General features: G+C 26.4%; 1 protein-coding gene across 4 annotated transcripts in view; it reads left to right on the forward strand.

Annotated features, from left to right (window-relative positions):
- The window catches only part of LOC126910318 (serine-rich adhesin for platelets-like), a 137,456-nt gene that overhangs the window by 71,779 nt on the left and 49,610 nt on the right, over window positions 1–16,067 (forward strand). For 3 of the 4 annotated variants that reach the window (XM_050692795.1, XM_050692796.1, XM_050692797.1), the window contains one exon: window positions 15,231–15,346. In XM_050692795.1, coding sequence (XP_050548752.1) covers window positions 15,231–15,346 — 116 coding nt within the window. Of the gene's footprint in view, window positions 1–14,095; window positions 14,119–15,230; window positions 15,347–16,067 lie in introns of those variants that run through there. The other variant, XM_050692799.1, reaches the window with a different exon arrangement.

Here is a 16,067-nt window from a genome sequence, read left to right on the forward strand (position 1 = left end):
AAGTGAAAGTTTTAATAAAAAAAAAATGAATTTATTACCATAACTTTTAACTCAACTTGCAAGTTTGAAATAAATATTATTAAATAGAAAAAAATGAAATTGGTAGATTATTTCAAAAACAACAATAACACTTATTCCCTTAATTTTACCCCGATTTATAACTATAATATATGAATACATAATAATTACAGTAATTAAATTGAGTATGAAAGTGGTATTCAATAATATAATATTGTAATTTTTACGGAGATATTATAAAAATAAAAAGGAGTTGTATATTCATATACTTTTAATGCGTATACAAATTTAAAGGAATTTATGCAATACTTTTTAATAAAAAAATTTTGTTACTTATGAATAAATACACTAAACAAAAGGAACTTTCATCAGAAAAAAAATATACTTTTCTAAATAAACTTTTCGTGATGTTTTCAAATGTGCAATTAAACTTTTTCTATTACTTCTAAGTTTTAATATTATTACTTATTATTAAAAAATAAGTATTTACATATAAAAAAAAATAATTAAGAACAAAAAAAATTGTATTAAATTAATACTGATTTTGATTTTTAATATGTTAAAGGTAATCATTTTGAACCTATTTTTTATTGTCTTTTAAAGTGAAAGTTTTAATGAAAAATACCTTCTCAGCTTCGCATCGAAGCTAAAAAATGAATTTGTTACCATAACTTATAGTTCAACTTGCAAGTTTGAAATTGACATTATTAAATTGAAAAAAATGAAATTTTTAAGATTAATATGCAATCTGGAAATTTTATAATTACTAATTACAGTACATTTGTCAGAAAAATTCGATTTTTTTACATTTTTATCGTAATAGATAACTGAAATAGAAAGAATAGTAATCATATCCTAATAACTTTTGGTGTTTAAAAAAATTCTGCAATTGAAATATTCAGAACTTAATTAATTTTAATAATTTACTTTAATTAAATGAACCAATCAAACCAAAGTAGTTAAAAAGATTTACTCAATTGAGCATATTATCAAAAATATAATTATAATTGTAAAACTCCATCGTTAACTTCAGGTGAAACTAAAAATCATTTTTTTTTTAAATTTATGATTTATATAGCAAAATATTACTAAAAAATTTGGCATATTATAGACTGGTAGTAGCACACAGAAATAGAGTTAAAAAATTAATAAATTATAAAGTAAAATTATTTACTTTTGTAGTTGAATACTTTTATCATATCAAATTTAATTCGACAATAAATAATTTAAGAATATTAAAAATTAATGATTTTAATTGTTTGTATGGACAAATCTAGTTAAGCTACTTTTTATTTGAATAAGGAATATTTTTTTGATTTTTAAGAGTAATAACTTAAACTAATCATTAACTTAAATATCATAAACTTAAATGAATCATTTGACGTATCGTTGAAAAAAGTAGGTCTAGTGAGGGTTGGCAAAATAAATCGTAGCCAGAAAAAGAACCACATAGTAAAATAATATTAACATGAATATCAATTTCTTCTCACGAGGGGAGACTATAGTGATAAGATCCTTTATATTTATTGAAATTATTGAATCTAAATGAGATAAATATCAAATGATTTGAAAATTCTATTCTAACTCAAAAAAAAAATGCAAAATTTTAGAAGCCACAAACGGATTTGAACCTCGTACCCTAGGCGTTAAAGATCAAGGTGTTACCCATTCGGCAACTATTCGTTGATTTTTGTTGCATGATAAAATTGGCTATTTAAGCTAACTCAAATTTAAAAATTACTTTTTCGACTTTAAAAAAGTAAAAAATGTTAATAAGTATAATATCATATGTCTTATGAACTTTATTCTATGTCAATGAAATTATATAATATTCATGAAAGTCAGTTTATTCCCCTAATAAAATATTTTAAAATAAAATAAAATACAAAACCTAGAATTTTAATAAAAAATAGCATATTTTTAAATACGGTAGCCTTTTGCGCATAGAAGATAGGTCGTCGGGACAAATTTTTTTTTTTCATTTAGTAGTACATAAAATAAGCTTTAATTTGATATATGTTTAAAGGACGCAGTATTTCCGGAACATTTTCAAAAATTAAGTTGAAAAAGTTAGTTTTTGTAAAAAAGTTGCTATTTTAAATCCCCCCTGTGAGCAGAATAAGTGTTAGATTTTCAAAAAAAAATGATATCAAATGAAAGAAAATTACCTAAGGTTTCAATATAAAGAAATATTATTTTGATTAGTTAATATTTGAAAAAGTTATGGCAGTTTTAAGTACAAAAAACATCGTTATAAAAGGTGATTTTTATCGCAAATATTACATTTTTTTTATAATTTCGACAGCCATTTGCACATAGAAGATAAGGTGTCGGGACAAATTTTTTTTTTTCATTTTATAGTACATAAAAAAAGCTTTAATTTGATATATGTTTAAAGGACGCAGTATTTCCGGAACATTTTCAAAAGTTCAGTTGAAAAAGTTCTATTTTTTATACAATGTTTCAAAGTTTGAACCCCCCCTATATAAGGGGAAATTGTCTAATTTTAATAAAAAGTATGTCAAATGGAAGATGTACTTATAATGTATTTAGAAAAAAAAAAATTGTGCTGATACATGCATTTTTCGAAAAGTTATAGCATTTTTAAGTTGAAAATTAAAAATTGAAAATCGAAAATTTTAACACAAAAATAGTGTTTTTTTAACTACGGCAACCGTTTACATGCAGAAGATAAAGTGTCGGGACAAATTTTTTTTTTTCATTTTATAGTACATAAAATAAGCTTTAATTTGATATATGTTTAAAGGACGCAGTATTTCCGGAACATTTTCAAAAATTAAGTTGAAAAAAGTTCTACTCTCTATATGCATTTTTAAGTTTTGAAACCCCCCCTGTATTAAGGAAAATGGTCCGATTAAAAAAAAAGTATGTTAAATGAAAGAAGTATATAAATATTATTTCTCATAAAAAAATTGTATTGATCCATACGTTTTTCAAAAAGTTATAGTGATTTTAATCACTGTCAGATATCATCTATACTGGATCCATTTATGTCACGTCCCCACAGTTCTGCGACCCCATTGTACTGGGATTTTTTTATGCTAATACTATCACTTCTTAAATGTAAAAATAAATACCTCTCACTTCGCGTCCTGTTGTCAATTAATTTCTAAACATACGTCAGCAGTATAAATGTTTGAGTGGAAAATATGTTGGTTTCTACAAAATATAATAAAAACAAATATACAGCTTATATTCCTCTTTAAAGAGGACGTGCAGCATTAATCAAAGTTAATTTTTGTTCTGTGCGCAAGTTAAAAAAAGCTTAAATTAAAACAGGTCACGGCGTTGAGTGTAGAATTAAAAACGCGTACATACGTGTACTTACTTGTGTGCACATAACATGTCTTAGTTTAATTAAACGACAACCATGGGAGCTGCACGACGAAAACGAAGAAGAGAATTGGGAAAACGCGGCAGGGAACAAAGTAACGGCAGACAGGTACTTGAGTCCATTGTCGGATTATTCAGATTTATTTAGGTTGTGTACAAGCTTAATAGAAAGTGGTAAACAATGATCACTAGCGAATTTAGCGACTTGGAAGATTGTTTTGTTCGTCGAAAGGCTTTTATTATACTTAAAAAATACCTCAAGTAGCTTAAATTTTACATTATAACACCAAAAACAATAAGAAAGTAATGCGGATGCGAGACAAGAAAATATATCAAAATTCAGTTTCATGAAAAATATTTGCTATACATCATATGTTGGATAGATTTAAAATTTGATTATGCATGCATTTATGTGGTATTAAATTATTTTTAAACTTTCTTTTTAAACTTGAATCGTTTAGAGAGTAAATAAAATCATTTTTTAAAAATTCATCACTTGTCATCCGTAAAATAAGTTACTCATTTACAAAATTTAGGATAAATAATCAACATTATTGTTAGTCGTAGTTACTTACACTTAACTGATTTTTGTTTTAGTCATAAATGTTTTATCAACTTGAGATAATTGTTTATTATTTATTTATTCTATATTGGTCATAAACATAAACTTGTATGAATTCATACACATTTTTACTTCTACAATGAGTAATGTTCTCTGAATTTTATAAAAACAAAATTGCAATAAATTATTCATAAGAATAAATTCATAATAAAATACCATTTGAAAAACATTGAAGGTATCAATACTATAAGTACCTATATATTTCTTCATATTTTCAAGTGATTTACTGTGCACAATAACTATTAGTTTTATTTTTGATAAAAATATAAATCAATTTCTAACCGTCTATCTAAAAAGTCCATACAATATTATTAAAGCCGTAGATCTACAAAAAACAATAAACATAAAATCATTAGAGAAAAAACAATGTTTGAAAAATCTTATCAAAAAATACATTAACACGCAGACAAAATATACAATCCGATTATATTTTCAGCGGACGCATATGGCCAAATAAATACAATTACTTCGGTCGGCCCCTCAGAAAAAAACTTAAGACCTCCGATGGTGATTGAATATAATTTCGATTTACTTTGAAAACATGTTGGCTGAGCGTGTTGTTGCGTGGCTGCGAACTTGTGGTCGCGTGTGCTTGACATTCTACTAACAAAAGGGAAATTCAAACATAGATTACACTTAAATCGCAGTAGTCTACCGCAGAAGTTTTGTTTAATATAACAGTAACGTCGCATAACGACTTATATATTATACATACTCTTTGTTCGCGTGAAATTGAGATAATATTGATGAATTATTGAAAGTGCTATTAAAGAGCGGACTAGTTTGAAATAATAAATCAACGAAAAATACATTTTACAAAATCAAGTCTAGAGGTTGGCTTTTGTTTAGTTTTGAGCCATCTGAGCAGTTGGCAGCTAAATTATTCGCGTATTATATACACATGAGAAAATCTTGCGCAAAGGCCATTTAATTAGGTCCTTTAGTTCCATTTCGATAGGGTTCACAAGGATCTATGTCTTTGACCGGAAGTTGATGAAACCCTTTCGACTCCCAACAGTGCATGCTGATGCTTACTGAACGTTTCCCGCTGATTACCATGAACGTTCCAATGTAATTATTTTATGCGTACAAAATTTATAAAACTAAATACTTTTTTATAATTTTTGTAGTTTTAAAATTCTAATTTATACTATTCTCACGGTACACTATTTAATTCAGTTAGTTTAATGATTTTATGTACTATGGATGATAATGTTCCGATTTCCATTATTCTAATGAGTTATTTCCGATTAAAATATACCAAGAAAAAAATTCTGAACGCAACATTAGTTAACTTTAAGATAATTACACAACATATTATTACATTTTTATAACCAAAAAATGTTGAAATATTTGTATATTATTTTTAAACTTATTTGAGGAAACTTTGATTTTAAATTATTTTCTTATGAATATTGACCATAAAAAACGAATACAAATATTTTTCAAGTATTTTTATAATTAATTACTTTTAGTTTTAGTTATTATCGAGGTGGACATAAATAAATAAATTTAAAAAAATGCTCGATTTATTTGTTTAAATAGTAGTGTTTCAAAAAATATTACGAAAGAGCATTATTTTTCTAAGACAATTTATTTTCTTTATAATCACAATACGTATTGAATTTATTAGAATGTAATTAGTCCGACTGAGACTGGAAGAGTATTTTAATACGCCTTTAAAAACTAATTTACTTCAAACCTTTAAAATAGTTGTATTATATGCTATAGAAAACGCGAAATTTCTGAAATTACACCTCCAGGACCACTTGCTCTTCGGGTGTCTTAAACTTAAATATGGCCTAGAATATGAAAATAAATACTCTTAATTCGCCAAGCGTTTAAATTTCCTCCTCTACTATCAACAACTTCCGACTTTTGGCATATTAATGACTAAACCGACGTTTAAAACTATCCATTATACTGAAATAATATATTATTAAATTATAGAAGATGTTGCTTTATGTTTCTCAGAAATTGGCGATTACCAATATCATTTACATCACATTATTGCATTGTTATCCATTAAGCCGGACGTCTTTAATGTCCGTGTGCTAACAGAAAGGATCGGTGCGTCTTCCATTGGGGTCGACATTGATCCTTGTAATTTAAATTTATAGTCTCTTGAAGTCTACAGATAGAGATTTCGGTGGGGCGAACATTGTGGTCATATATTGGATTAAATACATTACAGCTTTAAAGAGCGGCAGTGTTTACCCAAAATGGATTATGAGCTAAGAAATAATAACATGCTTTAAATTATGTCGACCTCCTTTGCATAATGTATTAATAATAGTTTCCTTTAATTCGTTTTATGGCAATCTCTAAACATGTTGTATTCATTTGGCACAATATTTTTGACCAAAATAGTTTTGGTCCTGCCAGTTAAATTTATACTAATTTGAAGTGTTGAACGGCCATACTTTTAAGGCCTATTTATGATACTATCATAGAAATTATAATTTAATTATTATTATCACATTTCTACTTTTCTTTTTTTTTTTTATTCTATCATATTTATTAAATCATTAATTGATAAACATAAAAGAATGTATTCTTTCCTGATTAATCATGTTATACAGCATAAAATAATTGTTTGCGTTTATTTAGGGTTTAATAAAATTTTATCAAACATAAACAAGGATTGATATAGCAGTACGTGATTTTTTTAGATTAAATCTGTAGATATAATGTTAGGGTATACCACTCAACTGCTGTTTTAAATAATTCCAGCCTCGTTTTATAATTTGGTCCATAAGATATTACAAATTGCCTGTTAGATCTTTGTATAAATTTATTAATTTATTTTTATATATTTATCAAATCAATACATTTCCTACGAATTAGTAAAGTTTACATTATCATTTAAAATTACTAGAAGATCTACTAAAACGTTTGGTATATATCAGCTATTTAATTAAAAAAATAATATTAATTATTACGTTAATTTTTTTAATCAAAATAAAAATTGATTATGCTATTGTACCTAACTTTTAATAACGAACATAATTAATATCGTAATAATTTGTACCGGTTAAATTTAGTACATATTTATTTATAACACAATTTTATTTGAACAAAATGTGTTACAATATAAATTATAACATTAAAAATACTTGAAGCTACGATCATTGTCACAATTATGTATCTCTTTGATTCGATTAATTGATCATATATATCATACTACAATAAGAAAATACTTAAGCTTAATTATTTTATGTGTACTAATTATGATAGATTGATAAATACCAAGTATAATTCTATTGCTATGAAATGTATTTAAGTAATTTCTCACTCATATTAAATACCACACCAGAAAAAAGTAAACGTTAACATCAAAAGGAGAAAACTGTCACGGTGTCATTATTCCGCTCGTATGTCAAAATTATAATAATATAAATTAAAACACATTTAAAAACGTTTTTCTAAGAAAGGTAAATTGAAAAATTTATTACAAACTTTTTAATGATTTAGAAAAATTGTATTTCATAATTAAATAAGTAAACAAAATGGATTTTTCAACAAATGGCAATAGAAATTACAAAAAAATTTGCAATGGATATAGTATNCAATTTTTGTAGAAATTACAAAAAAATTTGCAATGGATATAGTATAGGGAATATGTTTGAATTAAAAAAAAGGAGCATAAAAAACTTTTTTTTGTAAATCTCATTGAAACCACTTTTTGTAACTGAACATTGTAATTAATGTGTTATACCCTCTGCAAAAAATTGTTTTCAATGAGTGGCGACTCTGAATAAACTATGCACATAATTTCTACGTGTACATTTTCGGATATCATTTTATTATACAGAATTCATGGGGAAAACAATGTCCAATAGAATCTACCATAAAATATATAATAGCATATTTTTCGTACAAAAAAATGTCCTAAATGCTTAATTATATAAATATATTATTTTTTTTATAATTTAAGAATTTCATTTAAATATAAAAAAAAATAGGTTTGCCGTAAGAATGACCCATTCATATGAAAAAAACAATTTTTTAAGCCCTAGTGTTGGATATAACACTGGCTTTTTAAATAATAACTGAAATATATTATGTACTAATTTAAATCATATAATCTTTTTGAAATGCTATCAAACATCATATCTGTAATCTTTTTGTTTGTGTGTACGGCTGTGCACACGAATACTTTGCTAACTATTCATATCCCTGTAGATCAAGCCAAGCACGCGTGTTGAGGGTACGGAAGCCTTTAGCTGAGATGCTATGAAAAGTCCGGATTCGAAATTAATGCTTGTTCGAGTATATTTAATTAAGCGAGACTAGCGTGATTCCCTTAAGGGGATATGGTTATGTATACACATCTTTCCTCCCATTCGCCGTACATACATTATATAAATGTAAACGTTTCTAAACCCCTCGGGATAATTTGGTTTAAAAAAGTGTAGAGCTTTTTTTTTAAATAAATATTTAACTGACATTGAAATTTAATATTGAAATAGTAAAACGGACTTTTTTTAGATCTTAATAAAATGTTTTAACTTTACAGATCAGGTATTTACTTTTAAATTAATTGTATTTTTAATTACTTTTAGTATAGTTCATCAGTACTTAACTTTAATGAAAATGTATACAAATGTATTTATTCATTTTTTTGAAAGTATTTATGAAATTTAAACGTGCCACACAATTTGTATAGTAAAATTATGCACCAAGTATTTTACCCTAAATTATTTTGATGACGTTTTTCTCAAATGTACTCCACTAAACATTTTCTAAAACTTTTTTGAGTTCTAACTTATTAACAGTTCAAAAAATATCATGAACGTTTATAATATGAGCATCGTGCAACTCCAAGGTGATTTACATTTAAAAACTCTACCCGTGGTTCCAACGAAAGCAAACCGTAAAGTTTTACTGTCTCATTGCCATTATATCTATGTGGTTTGCCGCAGACATTTCTAAACGTCGCTTAAATTTTCTACGTCATAATTGCCCAAGTCTACAAAAAAAGCCATTTGTATTATGAATGTACTTGAAACTAAATATAATATTACAATAACGAACCAAGTTATTCGAAACCGAAATGATAAAAATTGACCAGGCTGATGTTTATTGTTTTTAATTTCGATTAATGATTTTATGCTGGTTCTGTTATATTTTATTTCAAAGATAATCCGACTTGCTGCATGAAATGGAGAAAATTTTGTTTCGTCTTAATTCTTTATGCTTTATTTTGCTCAAAAATTGTATGTAACTAAACATCTTATTATACGATTGTTAAAGAAGTTTTGACCTAAAAACGGCATTCATGCATCGACTAAGGAAAATGGTCATTCAAAATCGAACTGAGTATTAAAGGGTAGCATTTTTCTTTGAAGGCTTAAATCAATTCCGATCGGTTGAATGAGATAAAAGCTCTAAAGTCCAGCAAAATAGTTTCTTTCTGCCATTCGTCCCCGATTTTTTTTTTTTCATTTGAAAAGTTCTTTTATTTCTCTATGAAACGGATGGGGACCCGCCTAAAACAAATTACACTAATGGACTGCACTATGGACCAGTCAGCAGATCTTGTGTGCGATATCGCCGAACATTATAAGAGAAACAGAACGTATAGAAAGTTTTTGCAAAGAGTCATTTGTGACCTGTGTATACAGATAATTTAAGATAACTGTTTACAGTGTCAAATAAGACGCCATTCTTGATGAATGCTCTTTGAAAAATAACTTGAAATATCTTTGCTTATAGTATAGATGATGGTGATTCATTAGCAAATGTAGATATGCTTATAAACACATGCACAACTACAATTAGTAATTAATTTTTCAGACCAATTAATTAAATATTTATTTTATTTTACTCTATAAATAACAGACTGTATTATATTAGGGTGTTCCTTATTTATAAACTTGAAAATACTTATATAGGACCCACTACTTTTTTTTATTATTATAGGATAGTAATTTTGGTTAAATTTTATCATGACTACTCAACTCTTTTCCATACCCCTAAGAAGTTAAAAAATGTCCAAAGAGAGTAGTTAAATGATTAATTTAATTTTACTTAATAAATATAGAATTTAATGAAAAAATGTATAATACTTAAATTGTAAAACGTTGTACTTCAAAAAAAAAAACTTAAACTAACGTATTGGGACGGTAGACAGAAGTAAAAACTTCTACTAATATTTATTGACTATCGACTTAAATTAAAATTAAAAATGGCAGACTTAATTAGAACGTGCGATATAGTATAAGATATAGTAGATTACAATTGTCAGTGTTAATGCGCCAAATTAAGAATTTTTAGTTACTAATATATATATACAGAGTGATCAAAATCTGATAAAACACTTATTTTCTCAGAAACTATTAAGAATATAATTTTTTTTAAAGAGAAAAAATATCAAGTTCAAAAATCTCTACATTAATATGTAGTCAAATCATTATTGTTTTCGCCCTTCAGAGATAAAAACCCTTTTTTATAATTTTCATAGATGGGGACCCTTATTTTTAATTTTATGATATGATAGAAAAAAAAATTACAAACAACTTAGTTAATACAATTTTTTTTTTCGATTGCCGTTCGTCCGTTACAGCTTGTTAAAATTAAGTGATTTTAGTGCAATTTTTATTGTGATTTTACTGTATTAAACACAGAAGTCATTATTTTTATTTGTAAGTCTGACACACCCATAGACTTTACTATTAATAATACACGAATACCTGATTTGAAACTATTATTGTTATCACTCATTTAGTGCGTCGTACACCCAAAAAAAAACCTCAATCAATTTTGATAGAGAAATTTTATCAAGGGTTTATGATAATGTTTTATTAATACGAACAAAATAACTATTCTTATAAATAATTATTGTTCAAGACAAGAAAAAAAATTATCATATTGATAAATATATCATAGATTCAATAGTAATGATATATTTATCAAATTGAACAATGAATTTATTATATAGATCGAGGTTTTTCTCTGGGTGTAGATTATTATAGCTAATTTACCCGTCATAACTTGATGAATAAAATTTGGTTTATGCAACAACAAACAAAAAAAAAATTGGAGTGTAAAAATAGTAAATGGAGAAATCGCCCTGATTTCTCCTAAGGTATACTCATTAATAATTACTGAGTTTATTTTATTTCATTAATTGAGCTATTTCACTAGTTATGAACAAATTATTTTATATACAGCCATTTCTTATACAAAAATAATGAAAGCGACCATTTTTCCACGTACCATTTTTATTCAAAAAACCCTTTACTACTCCCTAAATTGAGTTTGACTAAAATTCCTTATTTTTTTAGCTAGTACAATAAAAAGTTAAAACATACCCTCTATGAATTAAAATATTTGTCATACAATAATTACTCGTTCTAAAAATGTTGTAAAATAAAATAAAATAAATAAATATTATTATTATTATTAAAATTTAACAATAAAAATATGATTTTAAAATAGTTTGAAACGCATAAATTATTTTTTAAAAAAAACTACAATGAAATGTTAATTGTATCAAAAGTTATATGAGTTCTACTCTGTATATATAACTATTAAAAATAATTTTATAAACAAATAGTGTTATATTTTAGATTATTTTCATCGCTTTTTGTTATTAAGTTGGCTTTGTTTTTTCAATTTAATTCGAGTAAAAAAATAAAATAATAATAGTGCCATACATTAGATGATATTTCATAACAGCTACACGTCGTTTCCTTTCATTTTCTTTATTTTCTACTTCTTATTTTATGGATCTCTTCTCTACTATATCCGGGTCATACCTCGAAAAATAATATATCCGTTATGCCAAGCGTTTTTAGCCACCTGGCTCGTTAATCTTCCAACCAACAACACGCGATTACACATACAGCACCATAATATATAATCTGCACACAACACTACTTTTCTCTTTCCAGGAAAGTATGTACTGAAATGCTTATATTGTATACATATACATTGTAAGGGGCGTTCTTTTCCCCCTTTTTAGTTTATATAGTGTATATATTCATAAAAGTGTGTGTGTGTGTGTGTGAGTGTGAAAATGTGCGTGTGTTTGAGTTTTCTACTACAAGCCGCAGCTTTCCGTAAAGTCCAATGAAGCCCTATTGTTTTACGAGGGCACGTACATTCTCGTCAGGAAAAAAACATTGTTACTCAAAAAACCGTAACTGGAACACTGGCCACCATTTGTTCATATACACAAAAACGTTAGTCGGGTTAGACGAGGTGCCGACTACTTCGAATATGGAATGAAGAGCGCTACGACGCATAGTTTTACGAGCACCATAAATGAAATCGTATGTACTACCATCATTAAAGTGGATAGAGTGATAGGGAAGAAGTATGTAGGCATCCTAAAAATATATTACGGTACATTGTGTATGTCATTTACTAGTAGTACAAATTTTTGTTTTTTTTTACTGTTATATTGTAGTCAGTAACGTCAATTATTTTTGAAATAGAAATTCTACGTCAATTCATTTGTTACATGATTTTACTCGCATATTATGTGAGCAACCAAACTTTGATCTCATACTAATAACTTGATTTTGTATTTTTTTAAACGTTAATTACAACACCTATAACTATGGTAATTTTATATAGTAATTTTATGGTACGTTCAAAATCTCGTTAAAATAAATTATAATCAAGTGCAATCCAATATTATAATAGAGTACTGAAGCTTATATTATGGTAATGGATATGGCACATAGCCATAACAAGAACATTACTATGAAGTGCCTTCGAATAAATATAGTTATAAATTTATACGATTGGATTTTTTGTTGGAGTGCGCAACTAATTGGAATGACTATAATGTTCAAAGTAAATAGAAAGTGACCCTTCCATCGAGGCCATTGAAATTTGAACTTTATAGACAAATATAATAAAAGTAAATACACGACTTCGTCTTAAAACTATATTAAATATTTGTTCTGATTGTGTTTTCTCATAAAACAATCCACTTATATTGATAATACGGAAAGTTCCCCTCAATGTTAAGAATCCCTTTAAGATAAATCTTTGTTACTATCTTTAAAACATATACTTCAGATAAAAAATAAAAATATACATTTTATCATATTAAATTTTATATCATGAAATATTCAATGCATTTATGTGCAAAAATAAAATACAATTTTGTATACTAAGTAATAACTATAAAAATCAAACGATTTCTGTTTACAATTTCGTCAAGTTATTTATGATATAAAGACGTAAAACATACATCAAGTTAAAGTGTTATAAAAAAGTGTAAATTACTATAGTTAAAACGAAAATTTATAGAATTATTTAATGACTTATACGTAATGTATTCAAAAATTTTTTTTTAATAAATAAGTAGATATGTACACGAATTGTACCATAGTATGGTCGATATCAAAAACATATTATTGTTGTTATTTCATAGTTATGTGTTTCTTCTTTATACATTTTGAATTGATTAAAAAACGTAAACAGTATTTAATTAAAAAAAAACTTAAAGTTAAGTGTATAAAATGATCGAGAAAATCTAATTATGTGTCATAAAATATTGTTGATGTCATAAAACATAATTGGTATCCCGACAGAATTGTATTACTTTTTGTACCATCAAGTTTTCAAATAATAGTTTGATAAACTCATAGTATCTTATAATAAAATAACGAATGTATTCAAACTAATATTTATATCGTCAATAATACCTACAGCGTTGTCTGTTTGATAATTTCACTGTTTACATCGACATAAACTCCTAGTGCCTTCACTAGAATAAATAGCTATTCATGCTGTTCTGTGTACTTAATTATCTAGGAACTTAGTTATTGTATGCTTAAGGAAACTTATATAAGTATGTATTCCAAGTTTGCTTTTCTCAGATTCATTTCCGTTGTTCAGTGAAAACAGTGTGGATTTGAACATAATGATTGTCCGATAAGAGCCCAGGTAATGTAGATGATGACAAAACTGAGATAACAATTCTGTCAGTTAAACCTTGGATCTTACATGTAGTGAATTTGGCAGACCCGAATAGTGGCTTAGTATTCATTGGAAAACATTTACACAGTAAACACAAGTCCTGTGCAAGCATTCAGGAATGTATTATCGCGCTAGTATTTCAATTAAAATAGTTTGATCATGAGAATGATTACTAACATAAGGTTGATTATATTTTTTATTGGTACATTTTAATTATTACTAAGTAAAAGACAATTGATTAATAATAATATTTACCACTCTAACAGTAACCTGTTCTTTACTTTGTCTTGAATCTATATTTATAATGGACCACATAAAATTACAAACGAAATAAACCTGAAATAGTTGTATGGTATCATTTAGTTTCTGAATCATCCTTTATTATAAGATACCAGGTCATATTTTCACTCTTTGTATAAACACATATAATTTATATACTAAATAGTGTCAACACTAAAAGTTTAAATTGTACACTTATTCAATACATTATTTATTTCGTATTCACTAATTTGTTATTTGCGTATACTAAATTTACTGTTTATAAAAACTATATGTTATTTTTCTTAATTTTTTAAATACCAAGTGTAATATTTCAAACAAAAAATTTTATATGAAATTGTAGAGAAATTCGTAGATTTTGTTTATTGAGACACTTATTACTTGATAAAAAATTATGCTAAAGACAATAAAGAAACATAAATTTTATTTAATTATTTAAATAAATACGTCCTTTACTTAAATAAATGGCGTGATGGGACGTAGAGGATCTGCTATAGTGCTGATGTTTAGATGCTGTTTACTGTTAGTTTCCGGATGGGTGACCATACGGGAACTGTAACAGTAATACATACTTTGCCCCCTTACTAGTTCCCTCTGTTATAACGAAGTTACATCAGGTCGAAAGTCGATGTAAAAATGTTGTCAAATCAAATAGGTAGAGCCGACCCCAAATAGTTGGGATATAAGGCTAGGAGATGATGATGATGAAGAAAATACGACTTATACAGGTGACACATTTATCACGACCCACTCAATTTCTCATAAAAAAAAAATAATATTGACAAAAATAAATTGTTTACAATATTGTATCTATTTTCCAAGTAAATGAGTGGGTTATGATAAACAGATCATTATACATAGATAAAAGGAAAAATATATTGGAACTGTTTTTTCGATACTGCCAATATCAAATCAATACTAAATATATTAATTGTTTTTGTGATGATTATTTGCTTTTATCCGTTTTACAGATTTCATTTATATTACTACATGTTACTTCATTTATTTTTTACAGTTGGCAGTTCAGAAGATGTCAAATCGTCAGATTTAAGCAAACTTAATATGGCGAGACGGTCAAAACCAGTGGCAAAAGCTATGTCTCCCAACAGACAGGGTCCCCAGCAGTGTCTTGTAAGTATTTATTAATGTATAAAATAAATGTGTTAATTTACTTATATCATTATTAATTTTGGAACCCTTCTCAACATGATTAAACGTTCGATCTTGATTGAAATAGTTTTATATTATATAAAATACAACTATTATTAAAATATAAATACTTTAGGTAAAAATGTATCACCAAAAGTTTTATTTCGAAATAAGTTTTTGATAAAAATTAATTTAAGCAAGAAAATAAATATGCAGGTGTCCATTAATTGTTTCCAATTCTGTACTTCAAACTTTAAGGTAGTGTTTCTAACTACAATAACGTTAGGAACATTACAGCCCTTATTAGTATTATTATTATCATTATTATTTGCTTGTAAAAAACTACTCGACTAAACACTCGCCATACTATAAGTTATGTATGCAAATACAAGTGTTATTAACAAAAATATTCTTTTTACCTCGCTAAAATGCAGACAAATAAAACATTCAGAATCAACCGCGTAAAAGTTCGCAAATAATGTAAAAAATGGTTAACAATAAAGTTTATTTTGAATTTTCCTAAACTATTGACACTTTTTCGATAGCTGATAATACAAATGAATAAAATACATGTTTATCTTAAACTTTATTATTGCATTATATTCTATTACTTAAGTTCAAATATTATTAAATCTGCATTATATTTAATTTTAAAACCTCCCACGTTTACTAAAGAACCATACTATATGTATGAGTAATAAAT

This window comes from Daktulosphaira vitifoliae, unplaced genomic scaffold (assembly GCF_025091365.1).
Source record: "Daktulosphaira vitifoliae isolate Bord-2020 unplaced genomic scaffold, ASM2509136v1 Scaffold_1, whole genome shotgun sequence".
NCBI lineage: Eukaryota > Metazoa > Arthropoda > Insecta > Hemiptera > Phylloxeridae > Daktulosphaira > Daktulosphaira vitifoliae.